Raw genomic sequence first — 26,931 nt, 5'->3', positions numbered from 1 at the left:
CTAACTGGGGTGAGATGTTATCTCAGTGTGATTTCCATTTGTATTTCCCAAATGCTGAGTGATGTTGAGCATTTTTTCATGTGTCTGTTGGCTATTCATTTATATTCCTTTGAGAAATGCCTATTCAGCTCCTTTGTCCATTTTTTAGTTGGGTTACTGTTTTTTTGCTGTAAAGTTGTTTGAGTTCCTTGTACATTCTGGACATTAATCCTTTATCAGATGTATATTTTGCAAATATTTTCTCCCACTCTGTTGGTTGTCTTTTCACTCTGTTGATTGTTTCTTTTGCTGTGCAGAAGCTTTTTACTTTGATATAATACCACTTGTTTATTTTTCTTTAGTTGCCTATGCTTTGGGGGTCATATTCATGAAGTCTGTACCCATTCCTACATCCTGGAGTGTTTCCCTTATGTTTTCTTTAAGGAGTTTTATTGTTTCAGGGTGTGTATTTAATTCTTTAATCTATTTTGAGTTGATTTTGTTATATGGTGAGAGGTACAGGTCTAGTTTCATTTTCCCACATATGAATATCCAGTTTTCCCAGCACCATTTGCTGAAGAGGCAGTCTCTTCCCCAGTGTGTAGACTTGGTGCCATTGTTAAAGATCAGATGGCTATAGGTGTATGGGTTGATTTCTGCATTCTCTATTCTATTCCATTGATCCAGGTATCTGTTTTTATGCCAGTACCATGCTGTTTTGGTTATTATAGATTTATAACATAGTTTAAATTCAGGTAGTGCTATGCCTCCAGCTTTATTTTTATTGCTCAGGATTTCTTTGGCAATGTGTGGTCTTTTGTTATTCCATATAAATGTCTGGACAATTTTTTCCATTTCTGAGAAAAATGTCTTTGGAATTTTGATGGGGATTGTACTGAATCTGTAGATCACTTTGGGTAATATAGACATTTTCACATGTTAATTCTTCCAATGCAAGAGTATGGGATTTCTTTCCATCTTCCTGTGTCCTCTCTAATTTTTCTCAAAAGTGGTTTGTAGTTCTCTTCATAGAGATTTTTCACATCCTTGGTTAACTTTATTCCTAAGTATTTTATTTTTTTGGTGGCTATTGTAAATGGGCTAGTTTTCTTGATTTCTTTTTCTGTATGTTCACTATTGGAGTATAGAAATGCTACTGATTTTTGTGTGTTGATTTTTATCCTGCAATTTTGCCAAAATCATTTATCAACTCTAAGAGTTTTTTTGTAGAGGCTTTAGGCTGTTCAGTATATAGGATCATATCATCCACAAACAGGGACAGTTTGACTTCATCTTTTCCAATCTGGATGCCCTTTATTTCCTTCTCTGATTGCTCTGGCTAGTACTTCCAACACTATGTTGCATAGGAGTGGTGAGAGTGGGCATCCTTGTCTAGTTCTTGTTCTTAAGGGAAGAGCTTTCAACTTATCCCTGTTGATTCCTTATTTGACCTATGCAAAAGCTCCAGAAAGTCCACCAAACTCTTTGAGTTCTGCCTCTAAAATATTTCTTCAATCCCTCTCTTTTTCCCTCATCAGCTCTAACCTAACCTATCAGAGTGACTTCTTTCCTTATCTCCTTGTCTTTATGCTGCTCTTCTTCAACCCATCCTCCCATTATTTCTACTTCACCAAAATACAAATCTATCTGCCCATATCCTTCATTTGCTTAATACTCTGCACTGGCTCCTCTTTGCATACAGATTAATGTCCAAACTCCTAAACAGGTCATCTAAGACCCATTATAACCTGGCTCTATACACCTTTCCTTTTCAGACCCAAATACCATTACTCCTGCCTCCTTCTGCCACCTGTCTCCCTCCATACACAGACACTCTGTTCCAAACACACAAAAATACTTACTGAATATGTCTTGTTCTTTCACATCTTTGAACATATTGCTCTCAAGGCCCAAAAGGCCAGTCTGTCATTTCTCTGTCAAAGGTCTGCTAATCCATTAAGACTTAAACTTCCTCTGCAAAGCCCCTCTTTGACACCCCTGGCTAAGTTCAGTGTGATTATAGTACTTTGTAAATATTCTTACTATTTATTATTAGCTACTTATTTACATCTTTGCTTCCCCATTAAACTCTGAACATCCACATAGCCTGTCTGTCTAACTCATATTTATATTTGTAGTACATATAGTAGAAACTCAATAACTGCTTGACAGATGAAATTTTGCCAAAATCATTTTTCAACTCTAAAAGTTTTTTTGTAGAGGCTTTAGGCTGTTCAGTATATAGGATCATATCATCCACAAACAGGGACAGTTTGACTTCATCTTTTCCAATCTGGATGCCCTTTATTTCCTTCTCTGATTGCTCTGGCTAGTACTTCCAACACTATGTTGCATAGGAGTGGTGAGAGTGGGCATCCTTGTCTAGTTCTTGTTCTTAAGGGAAGAGCTTTCAGCTTATCCCTGTTGATTCCTTATTTGACCTATGCAAAAGCTCCAGAAAGTCCACCAAATTCTTTGAGTTCTGCCTCTAAAATATTTCTTCAATCCCTCTCTTTTTCCCTCATCAGCTCTAACCTAACCTATCAGAGTGACTTCTTTCCTTATCTCCATGTCTTTATGCTGCTCTTCTTCAACCCATCCTCCCATTATTTCTACTTCACCAAAATACTGAAATCTATCTGCCCATATCCTTCATTTGCTTAATACTCTGCACTGGCTCCTCTTTGCATACAGCTTAATGTCCAAACTCCTAAACAGGTCATCTAAGACCCATTATAACCTGGCTCTATACACCTTTCCTTTTCAGACCCAAATACCATTACTCCTGCCTCCTTCTGCCACCTGTCCCCCTCCATGCACACACACTCTGTTCCAAACACACAAAAATACTTACTGAATATGTATTGTTCTTTCACGTCTTTGAACATATTGCTCTCAAGGCCCAAAAGGCCAGTCTGTCATTTCTCTGTCAAAGGTCTGCTAATCCATTAAGACTTAAACTTCCTCTGCAAAGCCCCTCTTTGACACCCCTGGCTAAGTTCAGTGTGATTATAGTACTTTGTAAATATTCTTACTATTTATTATTAGCTATTTATTTACATCTTTGCTTCCCCATTAAACTCTGAACATCCACATAGCCTGTCTATCTAACTCATATTTATATTTGTAGTACATATAGTAGAAACTCAATAACTGCTTGACAGATGAATAAACTTCTCAGCATACTAAGATTTTAAGAAAGAATCAGTAAAATGGAATCTACAACAACAATTTTTGGGGGGCAGCTGGCCAGTATGGGGATTCTAACCCTTGACCTTGGTGTTATCAGCACCACGCTCTATTGAGTGAGCTAACCAGCCAGCCCATACAATAAAAATTTTTAATTAGAAAAAAAGAATTATTCTGATTTTATGGTCCTAATGTTCACCTATTTCTCTATTGTTTCAGGTGTGTCAGATTTTCTTCCACTGCAGCTCAGATTTCACCATTCTTAAGCAGACTTATAAATGTCTTACTCAGTGTGACACACCTCAAGAATCTTGATGCTGAGAAAGGGCCTGTGACCTTTGAAAAATGTATAAATTGCACTATGATAATAAGGAAGTAAGAGAGAAATATTTCACCATTCTTAAGCAGACTTATAAATGTCTTACTCAGTGTGACACACCTCAAGAATCTTGATGCTGAGAAAGAGCCTGTGACCTTTGAAAAATGTATAAATTGCACTATGATAATAAGGAAGTAAGAGAGAAATACACCAAAAGTCTGGGAATCCATAAATAGTTATAAGTGTGATATACGAGCATACTTCAAAACATGTATGGAAAAATTTATATTACCTTTTCATTTTATTTTTCCACAAACTTTTTGAAGTACCCTCATATTAATCGGCCAGGTAAGGAATAGGGGTTCAGAGAGAGAGGCTCATATTAGGATTTTCTTAAATGGAATCTACAGGTTACCCAGTTCCAACATGAACCCCATGGGCTGCAGTTTGGAAGTGGGATGGAAAGGGCAAATGTGGACATGAGGATATGAGAATGGATAGGGCCTCTGTAGGCCGTGTAGACTCAGCCTCAGACAGTAGAAGGAAGAGGAGAGTGATGGCATTGAGGGAAGCCAGCGAGGAGACCTTCATAGTTCGCTGATTTATACATTACACTCTCTACTGGTCTGCTTGCATAATTTCTATTCAGAGGGAAAGTTCATTAAAGCATATCAACTGTATTATTTTTCTATTGTTAAGTAACAAATTACCACAAACATAGTGGCTTAAAACAACAACCATTTATTAACTCATAGATCCCTCAGTCAGAAGTCCAGGTTGGCTTGGCTGGGTTCTGTGCTTAGCGTCTCACAAGGCTGAAATCAAAGGCTAGGCTAGGCTCTCATCCGGAGGCTCTGGAGAAGAATCTACTCCCAACCACATTCAAGTTATTGGCAAAATTCAAGTCCTTGTGGTTGTAGGACTGAGGTCCCTGTCTTCTTGTTATCAACTCGCCAAGGATAACTCTCAGCCTCTTAGAGACCTCATGCAATTCTTATCAGGTAGCCGCCTTCTTTTTCAAAGTCAGCAATGGAGGATTTCTCTCAAGTAAAATCCCTCTTCTTCAAATCTCTGACTCCTGGCTCTGTCACCAGCTGGAGAAACTCTTTGTTTTTGAAAGGCTCATGTGATTAGATCAGGCCCATGTGTATAATCTCCTTATTTAAAGTCAATTATGCAATATAACATGAACTAATTATGGGAATAAAACCAATAACATTTATTGTCCCCAGGATCATGCATAGCTTGTACACCAAGGGGCAGGAAATCTTGGCGTTATCTTAGATTTCTGCCTTCTATGCCAGCTATAGCTTTACTTCTAATCATACAATTTCATAACAGAAACAAAGTCATCAGAATCCAATATGTTCAAGAATGACCATTTGTTGTTTGTGTATTCTAATTTTTCAGTGACAAATCTATATTCCACCAGCACTATTTCCATTAAACTGAGTTTCTGAATTGGTTTATCCAATTGCAAAAAGGGGCAGTTAATAATCTTGAATATGTAAGGAAAAGACTTAATTCATCCCTTGTATATATCTTTCATTTAGCCCAAAAAGCAAACCACTTGCAGCCCCTTTTATAAATGAGTATGCAGATGCCCAGCTACACAACCTAGTGAGAAGAATGCATGAAAGAACAGCCCTCTACAAGAGAAAATTGGCAGAGGGAGATATGTCCTCACCAGAAGCCAGCCCGCAAACTGGTAAGCATTGTTCCCTCAAAGACTGAAGTTATGAAGGGACATATATTTTGCAAATGTTTCAGTGTGGGACCTCCAAAAGCAGACCCTGAGACAACAATTTAGGTGCAAATAGTTTATTTTGAGAACGATCAGGGAAAGTGAGAGTGGCAAGAGAGAGAAGGGAGTTAAGACAATAAAGATGTATGTGCTAAAGAGCACGACAGGGTGCAATAGTCAATAATAGTGTATTGTATATTTCAAAATAACTAAAAGTAAATTTCAAACATCTCATCATAAAAAATTATAAGTAATCGAGGTAATGGATATTTAATTAGTTTGCTATAGTCATTCTACATTGTATACATATATCAAACATCACTTTGTATTCCATATTATGATTTGTCAATCAAAAATATTAACAGTTTTAAAATGAAGCGTTCATGAGAGGGTCACTGCTGTGGCCACCAGGCTTGATTCAGCTGAAAAACTGTGTGGATCAGAACTAAGAATTATCTTAATGAAAGAGGAAGAGGCTGGACTATCCATCCACCAACCCCTGCCCCTCACTGATTGAGGGTTGCTGCTGGGCCCTGCTGTTAACTCTCTGGTACTTTAGGCTTATCTGCTGTCTGAGAAAACCCTCAGACAGAAAGGCACAGGGAGACTTCTGCAGATGATCCCTGGGCTCAGGGTATATGTGTGAGCCACCAACAGTGTCTGCTATAGCAAGTTTTATTGTAAATATTAATTAAGAATACCCATAATATACAAAGTGAATGTTATAAAAATATAAGAACAGTAACTGAGTATCTAACAGAGCAAAGGACATCAACAAACTAATCACATAAGGGAAGGGAGAATTATCAACCTCCCTAATAATTACAGAAATGTGTTGATGAAAATATAGTAAGTACAATAAAGTAGAACACAAAAGTGATATATACTATAATTTTAAAATATTTACATATAGATAGAAAAAAATAGAAGTTTGGTTGTTTAGTAACAGATAAATACAAATCAGATTGTTAATTACATGGGATGAAGTGGAGAGTTTCCTTATAGTTCTGCATAAGGGAAGATGGGTTTTCTAAAGAAACTTCATATTGTATAACAGCTTATTTTTAAAGAGGAGAGGCTAAAATAAATTATAGTCATGATAGTTTGATAAAGATATATTCAAAAAATATTTCAAGCTTTGTTTTCTCCTAACTTGAAGAATATATATATGAGGATAAAGCACCACACTAAATAAATGGTGGACATAAGTAATGTTCTGTTCTGTGTGAATCTGAAGCTCTGACTTTTTTTATGCTCCAAAATATGTGAGAATCAAGTTGCATTTAAAATATTCTATTTGCATCACCTTTATGACACTTTATTAGTGAGCTTGAGATCTGCTGTGTATTTCTAAATTCCAGTGTTTTCATTATCTTTTTTTAATTATTTTTATTGTACATATTGAAAGAGTATGACAAAGTTTTATATATATAAATAGTGAAATAAATGTCACTATTTTAAATGTCACAAAGGTTTTGCCTCATCTCCCCTTTGAGAGGGGAGGATTCTCAACTGTTCTGACTTCAAGAAATCCAAGCTTTTTGCTCACTAAGCTAACCTAAGTTAACTTAGCCTCTTAAAAAATGTTTCTTTTTTCTTTTCCTATAAAGCAAAGCCCACAGCTGTACCATCAACACAAGAAAGCAATGCTAACCTGAAAGAAGAACATTACTATGTCCTATTGTGTTTTAAGATTCAGAAGTTGCCCCTGACAGAATACCTAAAGCGAATAAGACTTCCAAGAAGCATAGATTCATATACAGGTACCATCAAAAGTTGGACTTTCCAGTGAGAGGGCTGTTTATTACCAAGAACCCCTGCAACCCAACGTGGCTTCCCTAGCGCACGTTCAACTGTCTAGGATCGTTTGCCCCCTCTGTTGGCGACAAGAGATAAAATATCCTGCCCATTTATTACCAAGAACCCCTGCAACCCAACGTTGCAGATAGCTTCTGGCTTCCCTAGCGCACATTCAACTGTCTAGGATCGTTTGCCCCCTCTGTTGGCGACAAGAGATAAAATATCCTGCCCATGTTTAAAAGACATTTCAAGACCTGTCTGTCCTGCCCCTAACACATTTGCAAAGAAGACCCCGTGCACTCAGCAATATGCCCGCTGACACCAAAGGGAAAAAAAAAACATTATAAGGTGTCATTCTTCTTCCATGACTTAATTCTGATAATTAATGGAACAAATCCCCTCCTGTGGCCTTCTGTGGGCAGAGGAAGGTGACGTATAAAGGGACATGGACTGCTTGATCGACTGATTCTCTGCCCTCGCCACCCAGGCCCTACTCCCTCTGGCAGGATGTGGCCTTTCTCCCCGCTTCCCTGGTGATCCTGCAGCTTATCTACCAAGGACCCAGAGACCTGTTGCTGCAGTGACACCTGAGCAGGTTCCCTCTGGCTTTTGTTGGGTTTCCATTTTTCTGAGCCAAATAGTGCAGTTAGCCATGGGGACAGACTCAAAGCAGCCACTTCTCTAGGAGACCAAAAAGAGACTGTCCACTCTTCTCCAGGAGACCAAAAAAAGAGTTGATCAGATCACTTAGCATCCCTTGTAAAGACCAGCAGCTCCCACTCTTGAGGCACAATTGTGTGGGATGTTTAATAGAGCCTTATACAGGAAATTGCTTATCTCCCAAGGGTAGTGCCCCAACTCTACCAAACTAAGCAAGGAATTGTTTTGTTTGTTACATGCCATTTGGATTACTCCATTGCTATTTTTCTAGATCGACTCTACCTCCTGTGGCTCTCGCTTGTCACCATTGCCTATAACTGGAACTGCTGGATTATCCCACTGCGCCTAGTCTTTCCATATCAAACACCAGACAACACACACTACTGGCTAATTACAGATGTCATATGTGATATCATCTACCTTTGTGATATGCTGTTAATCCAGCCCAGACTCCAGTTTGTAAGCGGAGGAGACCTAATAGTAAGTGGGGTTCAGAAAAAGCAGAAACTGGGCCGGCCCGGTGGCGCACTGCTACAGTGCGCCACTTGGGAAGCGCAGCGGCGCTCCCACCAAGGGTTCGGATCCCACATACAGACCGGCCACTCACTGGCTGAGCGAGGTGCGGGGGCAACACCGAGGGTTGGGACACCAAGGGTTGCGATCCCGTTGCCGGTCCCGGTCGGTACGGGTGCGACACTGAGGGTTGCGATCTGTTGCCAGTCACAAAAAAAGAGACAAAAAGGAAAAAAAAAAAAAAAGAAAAAGCAGAAACTGACAAATATCAAATCGGACTACAAAAATTCAATTAACAACATTGTTTTATTAAATGTTTGACTGGCTATCTCTGCATGGATGGGTCATTAACCATAGGAAACCATCAATAATAATAATAATAATAACACAATAACAATAAAACAACCATTGACTGTTCATTATGTGCTGGAGAAAATGCACCTCTCTGTGCCTTAGTTTCCTCTTCTTTAAAATGGGAGTAACAATAGTAGCTTCATAATGCTGATAGGAAGATTAAATAAATGAATGCGTGTAAAGTGCCTAGAGCAGTGTCTGGTGCTTAGTGAGTATTAAATGTTAGCTTTCATTACTAGTTTACTTAATTTATTAATGATGCCTGACTTAATCCTTTCAATGATCATATGAAAAAGATATTATTAGCACCATTTACAGATGAGATAACTGAGGTCTCAAGAGGGTAGGTGATTTGCTCAAGGCACAAGGCTAGAAAGTAGCAGAGTCAAGATTCAAACCCAGGCCTTGCCTCCAAAACCAGGCTGGTGCAGGTTGATGAGTTTTTCAGAATTTGATAAAACTCAAGAATGCAAAGATAGTGCCACATCTGAAATGTCAAAACCGTATATATATTTTACCTTAGGTAAAATATATATATAAATTATCAATGCAAATAGAAGAAACAACTTAATATATATTCCTCTAGCAATCAAGTCTCAAACAGTCTGTGAAGTAGTTGTTTTCTATCACATTTCAGTCTCCCATTCACCTCAATATTTTTCTTAAGACAGGTATTATTTCATTCATTAGCACCTACTCAACCTTCTTAGGCGACAGCCTGGTATAGTGAGAAAGTGCTAGGCTGTAAGTTTTTAGGACACATATTGAATTTTGTTTATTGTATAACCAGTACTGAGCACAGCGCCTGCACTTAGTACAGAAATCAAGTTCAAGGTTTCAGACCTGGACACTTTGGGAAAACCTAACTTAAAAAGCAAAGCTGAAATGTCAGTGTAGATGCATTGCACTGTCCAATACGATAGCCACTAGGCACAGGTGTCTATTCAAATTTAAATTTTAAGTAATTACAATTCAATAACATTAAAAATTCAGGTGTCTCAACCACACTATCCATATTTCCAGTGCTCAACAACCACATGTAGTTCACAGCTGCCATAAGGGACAGCACAGAAAATTTCCACCATTTCCAAATATACTACCAGATAGTGCAATAAGAGAATGAGAGAGCAATAGGCCATCAATATCTCCATCAAGAGAGCCAAGCCACAGAGAGGAAACCCCACACCTCACAGATGTGTGCAAATCACAAGCACATAGAACTCTGCCGCGGCTGTGTTTGTTTTGTTTTGTTCTTTAATGAATATGGTATACTTGATCTATATTCTTTTCATTCTTTATTTTCCAAATTCATGACATCTCATTTCTCATGATCAAATGCGATGCCCTCCCTCAGAAACTAGCATTCTTATTCTTAGGAGGAATTATCTTCTCCTGCATTTATTCTCAGTGTTGGGATTTCAGAGTCAATCCAATCAATCTATAACAAAAAGAGAAAAATATGTTTTCACAAGCACATAGTCAAGCCTTATATCCTCGGCCCCTTGGCCCCTTCCCCAGCTAACTAGAAGGATGCTCCCTTTCAAACTGACATGTGACGTGCACTGTGGCATCTTCCTCACAAGTCCCAGCGAGGACTGCACAGAACATGTTCCCCAGTGTCACCGTAGGAAGAGCAAACTGACAGTGTATATGACACCATAGGTTCATATATATTTTTAGAGAACACATGTAGTTTCCTTAATCTCCTGAATATTTTCTTTTTAATCTCCAGGAGATCTTAAATTATCAAAAAGCTGAATGGAGTAGTTTTGGTTATTCTTTCTTTTTTAAAAAAATTTTATTTTCTGGGTAATGCTTTCTATATTTGAAATCTTTCCTAAAAAGAAATTCAAAAGGCAAGAGCCAAAGCTGTAGCAAAAATCTATTCAAAATATTCCTTGTGCAGACTTCAAAGCATTAGTTAACTCGCCAGCTCTATCCCCAGAGCTCAGTGGCAGCTTGATGAATGATGATGACGGTGTACAAATAAGAAGTAAACACCACACACACGAAAAAAAGAGCACTAATTTCAACCTCCATTAGATGCACAAGGGGGGAAAAAATCAATGTTTGACAAATAGAAAATGACAAAATCAGTAAGGGGAGACTTTTATTTTCAATTTTTCAAGAGGCCTTTGCACACAATGAAGTGTTAAAACCAAGAAAAATAACCAATGAAAACACACTCAACGGGCCCTATTTAAAACGCATTATCACAAGCTACAAATATAGAGCAGGAAATAATTGCTTTGTTTGTTCAAAAGAAGTTTAATGGTTTCTTTAATTTAGATAAGTAGTTTTAAGCCTTTGATACTTGATTGCATGTTGCTAAGAAGACTGCATGTGGAGTTCCCAACCTGAAGATCTCACTACATTTAGCTGTCCATGCTACCTTTGGTGTACACCATCAAATCATTCATTCATTCACTCAACAAATATTTACTAAATACCTACAGTTGCCGGGTAGGTTTACCTACCTACTATTTTTTATTTATTTATTTTTTTTTTACTTAATAAGTACTGCATCCAGGACAACAGGATGGAAATATTAATTCCCCAAGCTCAACAAATATTTACTAAATACCTACAGTTGCCGGGTAGGTTTACCTACCTACTATTTTTTATTTATTTATTTTTTTTTACTTAATAAGTACTGCATCCAGGACAACAGGATGGAAATATTAATTCCCCAAGGTCTTGAGAGAAAACATACAGGTAATAGACAACAGATTGAGGTGCTAAAAGCCATAACAAAGGGAATCAAGAGAGTTTATAAATTTTCTGCAGCATTTACTTATACTATTTGTCTTCTGAGAGTGGTGCTGAAGAACTGACCTGAAGAAAATTAACCACTTCCTTCTCTGTGCTCCACACACTTTACTCATAATTCTATTATTTAATTTTGTTAAATAAAAATTAAGCTAATTATGATGTAGCAGAAACAGACAGACCAGGGTCAAAATCCACTTCTGAAATTTGCTAAGAGCCTTACTTGAAGAAAATAAATTTACCCCCTCATTGAATCCAATCTTCTTCATCCATAAAATGGGAAGAGCAGTACCCATCTCATAAACCTATTGTGAAGACTAAATAAGACAGTGTGTGCACCTAGCCCAGGGTCTGGCATATAGAAAATGCGCAGTAAATTGTTGAATGAATTAAATGAATAGATATCCACACATTTAACCTTTTCCTCTTGTCTCCTATTTGTATATATACCTCTCCTTCTTACCCAATAATAAGTTTCTTGAGAGTAGGGACAATATTCATTTCCCTATCTATCCTAGAAACTCGAAGAGTATACTCAAGAAATGTTTGAAGAACTGAATAAATGGAAATCTTGGTTCAAGGATTTTCTTTTCTTGAAGTTATCTAATCTGCATTATAGCTGTTTCAGATGATATTATTTTTAAAACACTTTTTCTATCTATTCTATGTAAAATTAGAAAGTTTCTATGAATTGTTTATCAGAAAAGGTGAATAATAAGTAAATATACTAACACCTGGCTGGAGCTTCTTCACAAACTCTCTGTTGGAAAAGTCTTTAGGTTCAATTAGCATACTCTTCCTAAAGCAAGTCTTCCCTGAAGATATGTTGTCTGCATAATGATGAAGGTTAAAAGAAAGAGAGAATTAAATAGGGTGACATTTTAAAAATTAGTGCTTAATTGTTACCAGTAAGCAGGCTGATCCTCAGAAAGCTAATGATGCCAATTTTATTTTGTGCTCTAAAGAAAAGGGATTTTTAAATCTCTAGATGGTATTTCATTTAATCTAGCAAGTTTTAGTTGCATTTGCATTTATTCAATCATAGGATTATACACAACCCTGAAAGTAAAGGGATGAAGGTGCTAAAAACATTCTTCCTGAGTAGAAGGAGGAAGCAGTATATTAACTTAACTGCCTAGCCCTTGAAATGTGTCTGTCTGTCCATATAAGCTGTGAGGTGTTTTACTCAAGCTTGGTACATGATTTACAAGGCTACAACATAAACCTGTGTCTATGTCTACCTGTGGCTCAGTAAGACCTTCTGTTTCACAGTAAAAACCATTAAATGAGCATGACATATATTTTCTAATATATTTCTTTAAATTTAGTATGTGTATATGGGTAAAAATTATAGCCAAAAAATGTCAAAGAGGGGAATCAGGAATTGGGGAGTTGACTAAACAACCTTCAACTTGCTACGTAGTAGTTTAAAGCATTTGATCTTGGGACAGCTGGATGATAATTGTTAGAAGATGTTGCTTCTATGGGTTCAAGTTATAATACACTGGTCAACTAATAAAGAATATATAGAAAGTTCCTTTCTACATATAACTGAAGCATATGACTATAAATTCAATATTAGCATTAATTCTTTTAAGTCTGACTATTAGCCATTGCCTTCCTATTTATCACTTATCACAGGTTTATTGATCACTCACTATGTGTGAGATACTGTGTTAGACACTGAGGAAAGGGAGGACAAAGATATGGACCTTACTCTCTTATATAGTTCAGAATATGAAGGACAGACAGACAAAAGAAGAAGGGTGGAATTTTATGTTGTGAGTCATGGTGAAGGTGAGCCCAGGGTGCAATGAGGCTCAGAGAAAACCATGTTAAGGAGGGTCCACTCAGTCCAAATCCTGATGGATGATTTGGAGTTATCTGCACCCACCTGCCCCTGCAAAAATAAAAAAGGAAAACAGTTCTGAGTTTTGGAAAAGCATGGGCAAAGGTGTCAAAGTGAGAAAGAGTGTGTGTGTAGGATGCTGCAGGAGGTGAAAGGAGCAGAGAAAGGAGAACCTCATATACCATGAAAGGGAGCTGGATTTTTTTTCTTAAAGTCATGTGGAGTTGTAGGAATTGACATAAATGGGGATTGTTAAATGATCTGATTTAGAGAGATCAGATGGCTGCCATTGTAGAATAGATTGAGGGAAGCAAGACTAAAGGTCAAATACCAATGCTAAAAGGAGATAATGGACATGAGAAAATTTTAGGAAGAAGAATCAGTAGAACTTGGTTACTGGTTGGATGAGGAATGAGTGAGAGTGCAGATCACTGACAACTAGAGAGGAGGATATTCATGCGGAATGGAGAGTGTTGATGAGTTCAGGTTTGGTGCAGGTGAAATTTGAGATGAGAGGAACTGCTAAGTAGAGAAGACAATAAATAGGCAACTGCTTGTATGAGTCAACAGCTCAAGTGGTATTAGGTAGAGCAGAGATTTGGTAGCATCAACATACGTGGTAGAGATTTGGTAGCATTAACATACGTGGTGATCTTTGAAACTATAAAAGTGGGTGAGATTCTCCAGGAAGCAAGTATAAAGAGAAAAGAGAAGAGAGTTAAATCCTGAGGAATGTTGACTTTCAAATGGCTAGCCAAGGAGTCCAAGATTAACAACAAAAAGCAGCACAGAAGTAAAGGAAACCAAGAGTGGCAGTGCAGATTCTTTGGAAAGAGAAAGTTTCAAGGACAAAATTGTCCAAAGAAACATCAAATGTTTTATTTATCTCTTCATTCCTTCATCTATTTACCCACTTAATAAATATTTTGGGGGCTTTTAGTATATTTCAGGCGGTAGTTATATGCACCTTCTAAAAAAAAGATCAACTCTGTCCTCAGATAGATTGACATTTAATTGAGTAGACTGATTTTAAATAAATGAACCAAGAATATACATGTCATTTCAAAATATGATGCGTACCATAACAAGATGCTAAGTACCATTAACTGTCCCCTGGGTGTTATAATTAGAAGGTCATTGGTGGCCTTCACAATCTTAGTATTGATGGAATGAGAGAAGTGGGAAGAAGCCAAATTGTCACCAAATTACCTTGGGTTGAGGATCAATGCGAGGGAAGAATGTGTAGTAAAACAATTCAGGCAACTCTTTTGAGAAGTTTGACTGTGACAAACCATAGGGCAATAACAAAACAAAAACAAACACCAAGGCCAAAGAAAGTTTTTTGTTTTAAGATGTGAGAAGATGGAGCATATTTATAGGGTAAAGTTGGAAGGAACCAGTAGAGAGAATAAATAAGAAGAAACAAAGTAAGAAAATAATGGATACAATTGGCTAAAATTAATTGAAATATAAATGTATTTCAGGTGGATTCAAATGAGCTCAAGAGACACTACAGGAGTTCTGCAAAATTTTGGGTAGGTGACTTACAAACAATTTCAAAATTGTCCAAGTAACCCATTACCATTTTTACTTTAAGTCCCATCTATAGATTTCTATAAGCAAATCTTCTTCCTTTGTCATGAAATTCATACAGATGAAGTTTTATTAGAAAAAGGTAGGCCTGAAGTTTTTGCCTCTCCATAATTACATGATACATTTCCTTGTATGTGCAAATGGGTGATTCAACATATGGGTCTTTGTTAAGCAGATCAAAATGTTAGTGCCTACATTTAAATTTCGATTTAAACATCAGTAAAGGAGTAAGGGATGTACTTTTCCTTATCCACAGAATTCTAGCCTCCGATTCATGCAGGATGATGGGGTAAGAGTCTGAAAAATTGCTTCTACTCCTGTTTCTTTCTTGTTCATATAAACAAAATAAAAAATAGAAAAGAAGCAATTATTTAGATAACATGGCATCTTCCTTTCCTCAAATAACAATATAATTTTATGTTTTATTGCCCATAATTATCTTTAAAGTACTTTCTTATCTTTTTTTTGTTTCTCCTGAGAAATAGGCAGAGATTGAGGGTTCTCCAAGGTTACCCAATCTGTATGACTGAACTCCAGCCTCCCGCTTCGAGGACAACACTATAGTGGCCTCAAATTTTGTTAAAAAATACAAATCTGTGTTTAGATCCCAAACTGTCCCTATTGGAGATCTATAGTGATTAAAATCCCTTTCAATTTGCTTTTATCTGCAATTAATTTTCTTTGTAAAAAAAAGGCCACATACTTAGGCACATATTCATAAAAGATCCACACTACTTTGATGAACTGTACAAAGGGGATGAATATTCTTTGTGAATGCCACAAGACTTATTCCAGACTCTTAATTACTTTCTTGAGTTTGAATAAGGGCTAAATTAATTCATATAGTTAATCTGTGCTTATAAATGTAAGATTTTACATTTATTTGTGATCACTCTCCCTTTTGGATTCCCTTAGCTCATCCTGCCTGTCTTATGGCATTGCATTTTAGTTATTTTGTACTTGGTTATTCCACTATGAGATTGTTAACTTCTTGTGGACAGAAACATCTTACTCCTATTTCAACCCCAACATGCTTTGCAAAGTGCCTTGCAAAGAGTTTACTGTCGGTCAGGACTTCCTCAATTCCATTTTCTACCATTTGTTGAGAGTAAATCATCTCTGTCTATACAAATCCATGCTGATGTGTTCATATTAACATGACTAATTACTGTCTGCTTAGAGAGCCTTATGATTTGAGCCAGAAACCATGCTCCTGGGGTAGCACTAGACAAGTCAGCTCTGTGCTCCTCTTTTCTCATTTGTAAGACATTATTTTAGAAACTCTTCCGTACACTTTTCAACTTGTTACAAGGATCGATATTTGTAGCGTGAAATCAATGGGGTTTGACGATATGATGCAATTTCTAAACCAATACTTTTAGTAAATAACCTGTTTATAAAAGCCACTCTGCTTAACTCAAACTATAAGTTTTATTTCTGTTCTGTGTCAGTAGGCTTTGAGATTCTGTTACACAATTAATTACTTTGACTGTCTATTTCATAGATCTGGAGTTATAATATGCTTTTAACTGCTCTTAATTGTCTTAATATATCTCGAATTTTTTAATGAACCCTATTTTTTAAGACCACATAAAATTTAACAAAAATGAATAATTATTTTACATAAAAGAACTTATTATCACAAAAGTTTGCAAATGTGATGTTGTCATTTCATAATTACCAGGGTAATAGAAGTCCAGAATAATTTAAACACATGAAAAATTAAAAGCATATTTATACTTTAGCTATAATAGTACTTACAATACTTTCTTCTATCAGAGCTGCTGATTAATTATAAACAGGTCTGATTTCTTTCCTCTCTTCTCTCTTAGCCTGCACAGTCCCTGATACACAGTTTTTTATAGAAGTTTATTGGTAGCAAAATGGCCCAGAGTAAATAATAGTAGAAAGCATTAAAGAGCCTGGATGAACCACAACAATATACTCAGCTCTGAACACTGGAGAATTGTCTAAAATATAAAAATATACCACTATAATGAATGTGCAATGATTTGAAATAAAATCAAGAAAGACCTTGATTTTCAGTCCAAGTGCCCCATGTTTAAAACACTATTAAAATATATTTTAACATTTGTAACTATGCCATCACTGAAGTATATGTGACAGCTCAACAGAAGTCTCAGTAAATGCAGCAACTAAGGAGAGATAAGATGCATGAAGGTGGAAGTGAGATACATTGGAATGAGGCTACAAAATAATGTTCTTGTTTTCATGGTACGGATACGTCTTTGGATGTTTTCATGCATATTTAACAGAAGACAATTTTGGATTAAACAACAAACAATTCATTGTGACTGGTCGACTTTTACACATATTGGTATAAATCTATCCATGCCCAAAAAAGCATATAAACACAACGTAATTGTGAACATGTTCTTCCAACAGTTGGATGTCGCATCAATAATACCATTTGATGTTTTCTACTTCTTCTTTGGGTTTAATCCAATATTTAGAACAAACAGGTTGTTAAAGGTAAGATAACTATATTTAATTGCCTTTTCCCTGTAATACTGAAAATCCTGAAGCAATATAAAATATTCTAAAATTACCAATATTCTTAATTTTTCCCAAACTGTCCTCTGTCTTTCTGCCCCCCATCAGTGCTATGAATTTTTTTAAAACAAATGAAGGAAAAACATCATTGCTTCTACTGATGGAAGTTGCTCCTTGTTGCTTTTATTCTATATCATAACAGATATTTTTATAATCTAAAATAGGAATGCTTTTGCACTTCTAAGTACAACTACAATTACAAATTAATCTTTTATAATTTTTTCTATCTGTCCTTTTTGATCAGACAATTGCTAAATGCCTAGAATATGAGCTGCAAAATAGGGGAATTAGATTAGATTACCTCTAAGTTATTTTACTCATCCAAAATTCTATAATTCTAGAAAAAATGAAAGCATATTTTTGCATCACAAAGTTATTTAATATTGAATACAACTTAAATGTTCATCAAAAGGAAAGTAAATATACTGAGGCACATCTATATAATAGAATACTTTGTAGCTTTAAAAAAATAAAGAGGAAGCTTTTTATGTACTGGTAAGGAAAGACTTCCAAGATAAATTGCTAAGTAAAAAAAAAAAAAAAAAAAAAGCTAGTTACAGAACAATTTATAAAACAATGTTAATGTTAAATTCTGTACAACAGAAGAAAAAATATTCAAGAGAATGAAAATTCAGTACACAAATATTGAAAGACTACCAAAAATACCTAATAATAGTGGTTACCCAAGGTGGAAAGGGGAGGCGAGAAGGAAAATAAAAATGGACGGGAGCAAGGTAAAAAGCAGAACTTTCGAAGGTATATATTTTATATGGTTTTTGAACTACGTGAATATATTACTTATTAAAAAAGAAATATTTAATAACTCATAGATTCACTGAGTACCTAAAAGGAATTTAAGGAGAGTCAAAATTTGAAATTTTAAATATATATCTTTATTAACAGCAATGATAACTTGTATTTCCAAAAATCATTTTCTTGAAAGGAATAGAAATTATTTTATAAATTTTGGGTATTATCACTTTTGCATCTTGGGATGACAAGATAGCATAACCTGGTGATACCGCTGGATTCTGACAACAGCAGCAGCAATGATAGCCCCAGCTGCCATCTGTTGAATATACACTTGGGGCTACATACTTTCCTAAAACTTTATATTCATTATCTCATTTATTTCTCCCACCAGCTTCACTTTAGAGATGAGGAAAATGAGAATTCGCATGGTGAAAAAAATACGTTTAAAAACACTGCTGATGAGTGGCAGTACTGGGCTCTTATCACATACTTATCTGACTCCATATTCTTTACTATAATCAGCTTGGCAGATAAGCCTCAGGCTGAAAGTACTTTCATTCTATGCCCATCATTTTTCCAAGTTAAAAGGGTCCTTACCCCATATTTTCATACATTTAAGACAACTCTAGTGACTTCTGGTTTGACCGTGGGGTGTGAGTATAAATTGAGGCAGAACACAACATTCCAAGCAGCCTAGTGATCCAGCCCTTCCTCATCAAATTTCTAGTCTCACATGGAAGTTTCAGGAGGTGTCTACTCAGAAATTACCAATTTTCAGAAAGACTCAGACTCCTATGGATTTGGGAGTTTGGCATTATAATAAAAGCTTATGAAATGCCATCTCTTCATACTTCGTCTCTGCACCCCTAAATTATCTAAAAGCCCTCTATATCTAGCAGTTTTCTTAACACATGACCCTGAAAGTCAACATTGATCTTCTTTTTCTAGCTCCATAGTCTAGTCATTTCACTTATTTATAAGGGCATCACAATGCACAGTTTAATGCACAATTCTCAAGAATATTTATCATCTATATGTCTCCAAGTTATAAATGAGAAAACAAATTAAGAATATAAAGGTTTTTCATAGTGAACACTTAAGCTAAATTTAAAAATCATGCCTTTGTGCAAACCTCTATTAAGAGCATAATAAACAGCTTGTCTGGTTAGCTCAGTTGTTTAGAACATGGTGTTATGACACTAAGGTCAAGGTTTCAGATCCCCGCAATGGCCAACCACAAAAAAAAGAAAAGAAAAAAAAAAGCACAATAAACAAGTTACCACAAATTGAACTGATCATAATATGAGTGTTTGAGGGATTTTCTCCTACTCAGGAATTCTGGAAAAACAAATTATTTGTGTATATTTCTAGTTAAATATTGATTACTATTACTTATACTATGTTTAATTTCAAATGTTCTATTGCAGTCATATCGACATTGGGTGAAATTTTGAACTCAGTAATCTCTAAGGTCCCTTCTATCTGTAAGATCCTATGATTCTAAGCACATTAAATACATTAACTCACATATGCACACAACCCTTTTAGGAGGCATAGTCTCTTATTGCCCCATTTTACAGATGAGAAAACAAAGGTACAGAAATAGTAAAAGACTTCCAAGGTCACACAGTCAGCAAGTGGCAGAGATAGGACTGGCATCTGGCTCAGGATTTTATGCTCTTACTCCTGTGTTGTACTGCCTATAGTAATAAAAAAAGAAGTGGGGGGTAGGATTGCATGCAGACAGTTAGAGTCTAGATAAAAATAAAATTAAGCAGGAGGAAATCTTGAGGGGAATAGCAACTCTGTTTGGATCGGATGCACATAAATTCACTGTATCTTTGAATAATGTCAAGAACAGCTAGCCAATGTTAACACTTACTAGACTTTAAATTTTGTTGAAACAAATACACATTTAATGCAACTTGCTGAAAAATGATGCTAGCATTGAGCAACAGGACTTAACATCTATTCATGACTTCAGTGTACTATATTTTGCCTCTTTCACTTATGTTTTTTGGGGAGTGTGATTTTAACTATTGTGATATCAAGTTCTACTACATCCTTTAAAAAGAAAAATGAAAAAAATGTTTTCTCAAGCTTGGTTTCCAACAAGCATTACAAATAAGAGGGTAGAGTGTAGAAATAAAATAAAGCAAGAAACTCTGGAAGTTTGGCATCATGCGAAATGTACTGCCCAGAGGAAAATCCCACTAAACAAGACCTGGTTATTTTTTAAAGACATATGAATAAATTTATTTTCAGTAATAAATAAAATCTATTTCATATAGTTTTATGCAAATAGATGTGTCTGAGACTAACATACTTTTGGATTTCTTTTGCTTGTTTTCTACACAGTACACTTCATTTTTTGAGTTTAATCATCACCTAGAGTCTATAATGGACAAAGCCTATATCTACAGGTAAAGTATAACTCAGCATACTTGAGAGAAAGGGGGACAGCAGTTATACAACATTTTAGACAGCATTTGGAAAGAATATGACCTCCCTGCTCAAGCCAAGGGGATAATTTCAAATTTGGCTATATAAAACATAGGGATATGTTTTAAAACATACTTGGATATTTAGGATAGGATAAAAGTATAAAAATCATATCAGATTTCAGAAGAATACCAAACTAAAAAAGTAGGACTTATTACCTGCTTCAGTCAAAACAAGCACAGGTAAATGTGCTCTTTTGCAGGTCAACTTTCCACCTTCCTCCTGACAACTTATTCCTAGTCTGAGTTTTGTTCATTTGCTCTTCTGAACTTCACTTGTCCAGAGACCTCTAGCCGCAGTTCATTGTAGCATAAAGTCCCATGAGCTTTTCAGAGATACCCAGTTAAATCAGCATGGCTTATTTTACGGGATTCAAAGTGGAGAGGTGACCCTCAAGGCATGTCTTTCACAGAGTTGACACACACCATCTGTGAAAAGAGAGGAAGTTTTTGTTTTTGTTTTTAACACTCTGGCAGTCCCAGTCGAGACATTGCAGTCAGAAAGCACGCAATGGCACCATCTCTTTATACTATACTAATGAGAATTAGCAGTTCACAAGTCTAAAGCAAGGGGCTTCAGTGGAGATAGTAAGGAAAAGAAAATGTTAAAATAGGCTATATTCCAGAAACAACATGAATCCTTACTTTGCATTTTTCCCCCCTGACAGAATTATTCGGACAACTGGATACTTGCTGTTTATTCTGCATATTAATGCCTGTATTTATTACTGGGCTTCAGACTATGAAGGAATTGGCAGTACTAAATGGGTGTATAATGGTGAAGGAAACAAGTAAGTTCTAATTTTGAAAGAAACTTTCTTTGATTCTTCTTAACTTTCTCTTTCAGTATATGAATTTTCTTAAGCCAGTATTTTTTAAACTGTAGGTCATAATGCATTCATTCGCAGAGAAACCTCTTTAGTAGGTCAGTATATTTTTAAGTGAAAGAGGGTAGAAGAGAAATAGAATAGAAAATATCAGAGTCTCAACAACTACAATTCCTTGAAGTTGATACGACAAGCAAACAGAAAGGACATTGTTGGGTGGGAGGGGGAAGAGGGAGGAGGGAGGGGGGTTTTGGTAATGGGCCACAATAATCAACCTCATTGTATACTGACAAAATAAAATTAAGAAAGAAAAAAAAAAAAAAAAACTAGGTTGATTCATACTGAATGTCATCCAGGCAACACCCAAATACCTGATTCTTAATGTTTCAGGTTCTTATTCTGTATCTAAACTTTATTTATAGACTCATAAATAAATAATTTTTAAAAGTTAAAAAAAAAAATCAGAGTCTGTCTGATAGATAGTAGGGGTGGGGTGTGTGTGTGTGTGTGTGTCTATTCTGGGTTGGCCTCTGTGTGTGTGTGTGTGTGTGTGTGTGTGTCAGAGTCTGTCTGATAGATAGTAGGGGTGAGGTGTGTGTGTGTGCGTGTGTGTGTGTGTGTGTGTGTGTCCTGGGTTGGCCTGTAAAATGCATTTCTTCCTCTGGAGCATGATCAAAAAAGTTTAAAAGCCTCTGCTTTAGATAACTGAGTGTAGTAAGATAACTTTTAATAATTCCAATGCTGATTGTTAGTAATGAACAATGTTAATTATTTAGAGGGCAGGTGCAGTGGCTAATTAGTTTACCACTGAAGGGTTTTATGAGTTTATGAGTCAGCTCTAACCACTAACTCAATTAAACACTTAGGGAGTAACGAGGATCATAAATTAAACTTGACAATTAGGTATGCAAGTGTCCCAGGAATATAAGAGATAATTTGAAAAATTTAGTGCAGTAAAATCAGGACTCAATAATGGCAACTGGGTTATTTAATAGTGAAGTTTACTTTTGTAGATACAAGAACCTAGAATAAAGTTGACTCCACTAACTTTATGCTCCAATGAAATGACACTGAACATATTATAAGTTAATGTCCTTACTGGGGAAAAGCAGGTCCCAGCATTATTTTGAAGGGCAATTCACAGCAGCCTTGGGATGGAGAGCAATTATAGGACACAACAAAGACAGTGAAAATGCCTTACAAAATCCCACACTACCTAGAATGAGTTGGATATGAGTGAGGGTTCATAACATTTTTTGAACTTTTAACCAGAACTGATTTTAAAGAACTTAAAGTTAGAAGGTCCAGTGACTGGGAAAACACACACATACACAGAGGAAATAAATATTCCTGTAAAGTTTATTACCAAACCTATCAGTTTATAACCCAAATTAGTTAATGACTTAATAGGTAATTCCCTTTAGAATGTGAATTAACTTAAGTATGTATTTACTTTAATATAAATAAATAATTTATACAGAAAATTGAGTAAGATACCAACTATATTAAATATTGACTAAAAGTGAGCATGTAATCCAAAATCATTAGTTGTCTCGATCTGATAACTGTTTTTTTAATCAAATTAGCAAAATAATATAAGACTTCATCAGAATGTCTTTCAGAACAGGGGAGCTACTTCTCTTTTCACACCCAGATGCCTCTCTGAGAGTTTTGGGGGAATATATCTTGTTCCCAGTGCTTAGCACAGTGTTAACTATGTAATGAACAATACAGGTGTATGATGGGTATATGAAGAAGGCAGGAAGGGAGAGAGAGAGAGTAAGGAAAAAGGAAGGAATAGACAAATCTGCATTATAACAAAAAGAAATTTCAGCTTCAATCCATAAGAAACTTAAACTAAACGTGCCAGTGTTTTAAATTTCTAATTCCAGCTATTTTATAGATCAGATTTCTGAAGTATTCTCTCTAAAATACCAAAAGATAAATTACTTGTTGTAATTAGTTGTTATAAGAAAAATTTCTGGATAAATACAATTACAACTTTTTCAATAACTGCTGCATTCTCTAGAAAGTAAGAAGCCTCTCCAAAGGCTTAAATACAAGCATGTGTACCAACACTGGAGCAGAGTAGGGAATGACTGTGAGCTGACCACTAAAGAACAGAAATGAGAGAGTAACTTCTTAATCAGGAAAAAAAAATGAATAATAAAGCTAAATAAGAAACTTAACCAATCCAAAAAAAAAAAAGACAAAAAAGGAAAAGAAGCAGTTGTGGGGAGAAATCTAGAAAAGGCAGGACAAATAGAGAGCACAAAGTAAGATTGTAGAACAACTTAAAATATATCAAGAGGTGCAATAAATTAATATGGACTAAACTCACCCGCTAGCAGAAATTGTCAATTAATACTAATCAAAATAGGCTTTAAAACAAGCAAAACAATTTAGTGAAAAGGAAAGCCACCATATAATAGTAAAAGTTTTGATTCGCCATTGTTAAAAGACAAAGTTTTAACAAATTTAGGTTAAAGATCTTAATTGTCTTTTATCTGCAATTCTAAAGTGGGCAACATTTCATTCTATAGATTCAGCGATAAGCTGAGCAGAGGACACTGGCTTTGTAGGCAGAAAAGGGCTGAGGAAAGCAGAAACGGAACAAAAATCAGATTGATCATCTCAAAGTTACTTTCCTTGTAAAGGTTACAACAGAGGGGACTTCCTTATCATGCCAGCTAATTCTGGCCTGTTTGGGAATTTAACTATTATCTTTCTCTCTTCCAATTTCTTGGAAGGTCAAATAAACAACTTAGTTTTGGTGATTTGGAACTTCAGCATGAGTGATTCTATTTTGGTTTGGTTTGTTGGGCCTAGGGCAGGAGCTCAGTCCAAACTAATGGCTTCTGATAAATTTTATTTAACACCATCAAGATATTCCAATTCTAAATGTGTATGCACCTTATACATACACATTTAATTATACAAAACACTTATAATTATTCAAAGAAAATTATAAAGCAAAAATTAATAGATGGAGAAGTTCAAGACATCAAACACAATTATTAGTAATTATTAGTAAACATATAAAAGACTTGAGAAACCAATTATCAGGTTTGATGTAATAGATACAAATTGAATCTTACACTCAAGAATTAGAAACCACCCATTCTTCATAAGCACTCACAGAAAAATACAAAAAGTAGTTACTTTCTAGGCTGAAAAGTGAGTTTCAATACATTTCACAGGATTGTTATCATACAACAACAATCTCTGATTATGCAGATAAACATCACTCCATCAGTGTTGCTCTGCTCATGTGGACAGGAGCATTCTCACTCAAAGCCACAGTTCCAGTAATTCTGTTACCAATTGTCAGGGACAGGTTACCATCCTTGCAAAAAAAAAAAAAAATGCTTTTAAATGTAGCTTTTTAACTTATTTTTTAGATAATTTGCATATATCAATAACTAATATACTTACATTTCCTAACAGTTTTTAAACATCACCTGTTCCTCTGTTCCTCCTATTGTTTCATATTATTCTTTGACCTTGTAAGCTAAGTTTTTGCAATAATTACCTAAAGAATTTTTTTTTTACTTAACCCTTGTGATGGTTGCTGATGACCTATAAATTGAAGGTTGTTTATGAAGCCATTGTATTGTAAACTTTGCCCTAATTATAATTAAGCAGCAGACTGTGGGGCATAAATGGAGCATTCTGAATTACTTAACCCTTGTGATGGTTGCTGATGACCTATAAATTGAAGGTTGTTTATGAAGCCATTGTATTCGTAAACTTTGCCCTAATTATAATTAAGCAGCAGACTGTGGGGCATAAATGGAGCATTCTGAACACTTAAAATAAGAGTTTATTATTATTCCATTAATTCTGATCAAAACAACAATGTCTATTCATTGCAATGGAAGGCAAGAAGTCATTTTTATTTATATTGAGTGAATGTGAAATTTGACCAAGAATAAAAATGTTTAGCTCAGAAAGAAAATTCAAATAAGCAGTTAAGTTTATCTGGTACCCAAAAATATCCCCAATGTACCTTTGTCCAAATATATCCCTATCTTATTTATTTTCTGACATGAATTTCCTGATGTGCACAAACCTCTTAGCAAATCTGTGGCCCCAATCCCTAATGCATCTTTTTCATGAAGGAAAGAGAAGAGAAGCAAACAAGGTTGTCATGGGAATCACTGACTTTAGTCAGGATATGGAAGAAATTGGAAATACTATACCATAGTACTAGGGAAATTTAGGTAACCCACCTCCATCACCTTACAGATAAAGATGATGAGACCTAGGTAAATAAAGACATTTATTCAAGGTTCCCTAGATCCTGAAGGCAGACACTGGCCAAAAAAAAGAGAGAAAAAAAGAATGATCTTTATATTACAGTGCCTGGGAGGATGCTCTTGGGATGTATCAAAAACACACCGGAGCAGTGGACCAGAAGAGAGATGAAAAGCATCTGGAAGCATGACAGGGAAGAGCCCAAAAGGGGATTAAATAGATGCACTCACAGACACAGTCTTCCTACATTCTTATTTCTATAAGGCTAAGTATGCATAACCATCTACTCATTCATTTGTATCATTCAGCAAACATTAGTAAGTTCCTATTGTGTGTTAGTAGTTGCAGGAATACCTATCTTTGTGGCACTTACATTCTAATAAGATTATTCACACTCAGAGTGAGTGCTTCCAGTAATAAGTTTACAGAAACTAGGAACTAAGATGAATTGAGGTAGGTAAAAAGTTCCACACCCAAAGATAAGTATGGGTACTTTTAAAAGTTACGGTTCCACTAAATATTCACTATAATGGTTAAAATTAAAAGACTGACAATGCCAAGCATTAAGATAATATGGAGCTACTGGAACTCTCATACATTTTTGGAGGAAATGTAAAATGGTACAACCATCTTGGGAAAAGATATGACAGTTCCTTTTACAACTAAACTAATCTTCTTGAAAAGATCTATCTGGGATGTAATCTATGTTACAACTCAAAAAATTCAAGCCTGGATATATACTCAAGAGAAATAAAAATATATGTCCATAGATAAAATTGTACAAGAATATTCATAGAAACTTTATTAGTCATAACCAAAAACTTTGAGACAGCCTAGGTATTCATCCATAGGTGAATAGATAAACAAACTATGGTATATACATATAAAGGATACTACTCAGCAGTAAAAGACAAATACTAATACACGCAACAGAAATAACTCTCAGAAATATTGTGCTAACTGAAAGACGTCTTGCACAGATGCGTACATACTGTGTGATTTTATTTATTTGAAATTCTAGAACAGGCAAAACTTACCTATGGTAGTAAAAAATTAGCACACTGGTTGCTTCTAGGACAATCGAGGCAGGAATTGACTGGGAAAAGAACAGACAGAACTTCTTGATGTGATGGCAATGTTCTACGTCTTGATAGGTGTTTGGGTTACACAAGTTTATACACTTGTCAAAAATTTATTAAATGATACAAAAAAATTAGTAGCATTTCTATACACTAACAATAAACCATCTG

The 26,931-nt window shown here is 35.6% G+C and overlaps 1 protein-coding gene across 1 annotated transcript in view; it reads left to right on the top strand.

Annotated features, from left to right (window-relative positions):
• Positions 1-26,931, top strand: part of CNGB3 (cyclic nucleotide gated channel beta 3) — a 145,329-nt gene that overhangs the window by 64,937 nt on the left and 53,461 nt on the right. The window contains 7 exon segments of the mRNA XM_008572614.1: positions 5,041-5,195; positions 6,842-6,994; positions 7,963-8,171; positions 14,661-14,711; positions 17,176-17,262; positions 20,455-20,519; positions 21,266-21,388. Of these exon segments, the coding sequence (XP_008570836.1) occupies positions 5,041-5,195; positions 6,842-6,994; positions 7,963-8,171; positions 14,661-14,711; positions 17,176-17,262; positions 20,455-20,519; positions 21,266-21,388 (843 nt within the window).

Source organism: Galeopterus variegatus, unplaced genomic scaffold (genome assembly GCF_000696425.1).
Source record: "Galeopterus variegatus unplaced genomic scaffold, G_variegatus-3.0.2 Scaffold48, whole genome shotgun sequence".
NCBI classification, from domain to species: domain Eukaryota; kingdom Metazoa; phylum Chordata; class Mammalia; order Dermoptera; family Cynocephalidae; genus Galeopterus; species Galeopterus variegatus.
This window is presented reverse-complemented; position numbering and strand designations above follow the sequence as displayed.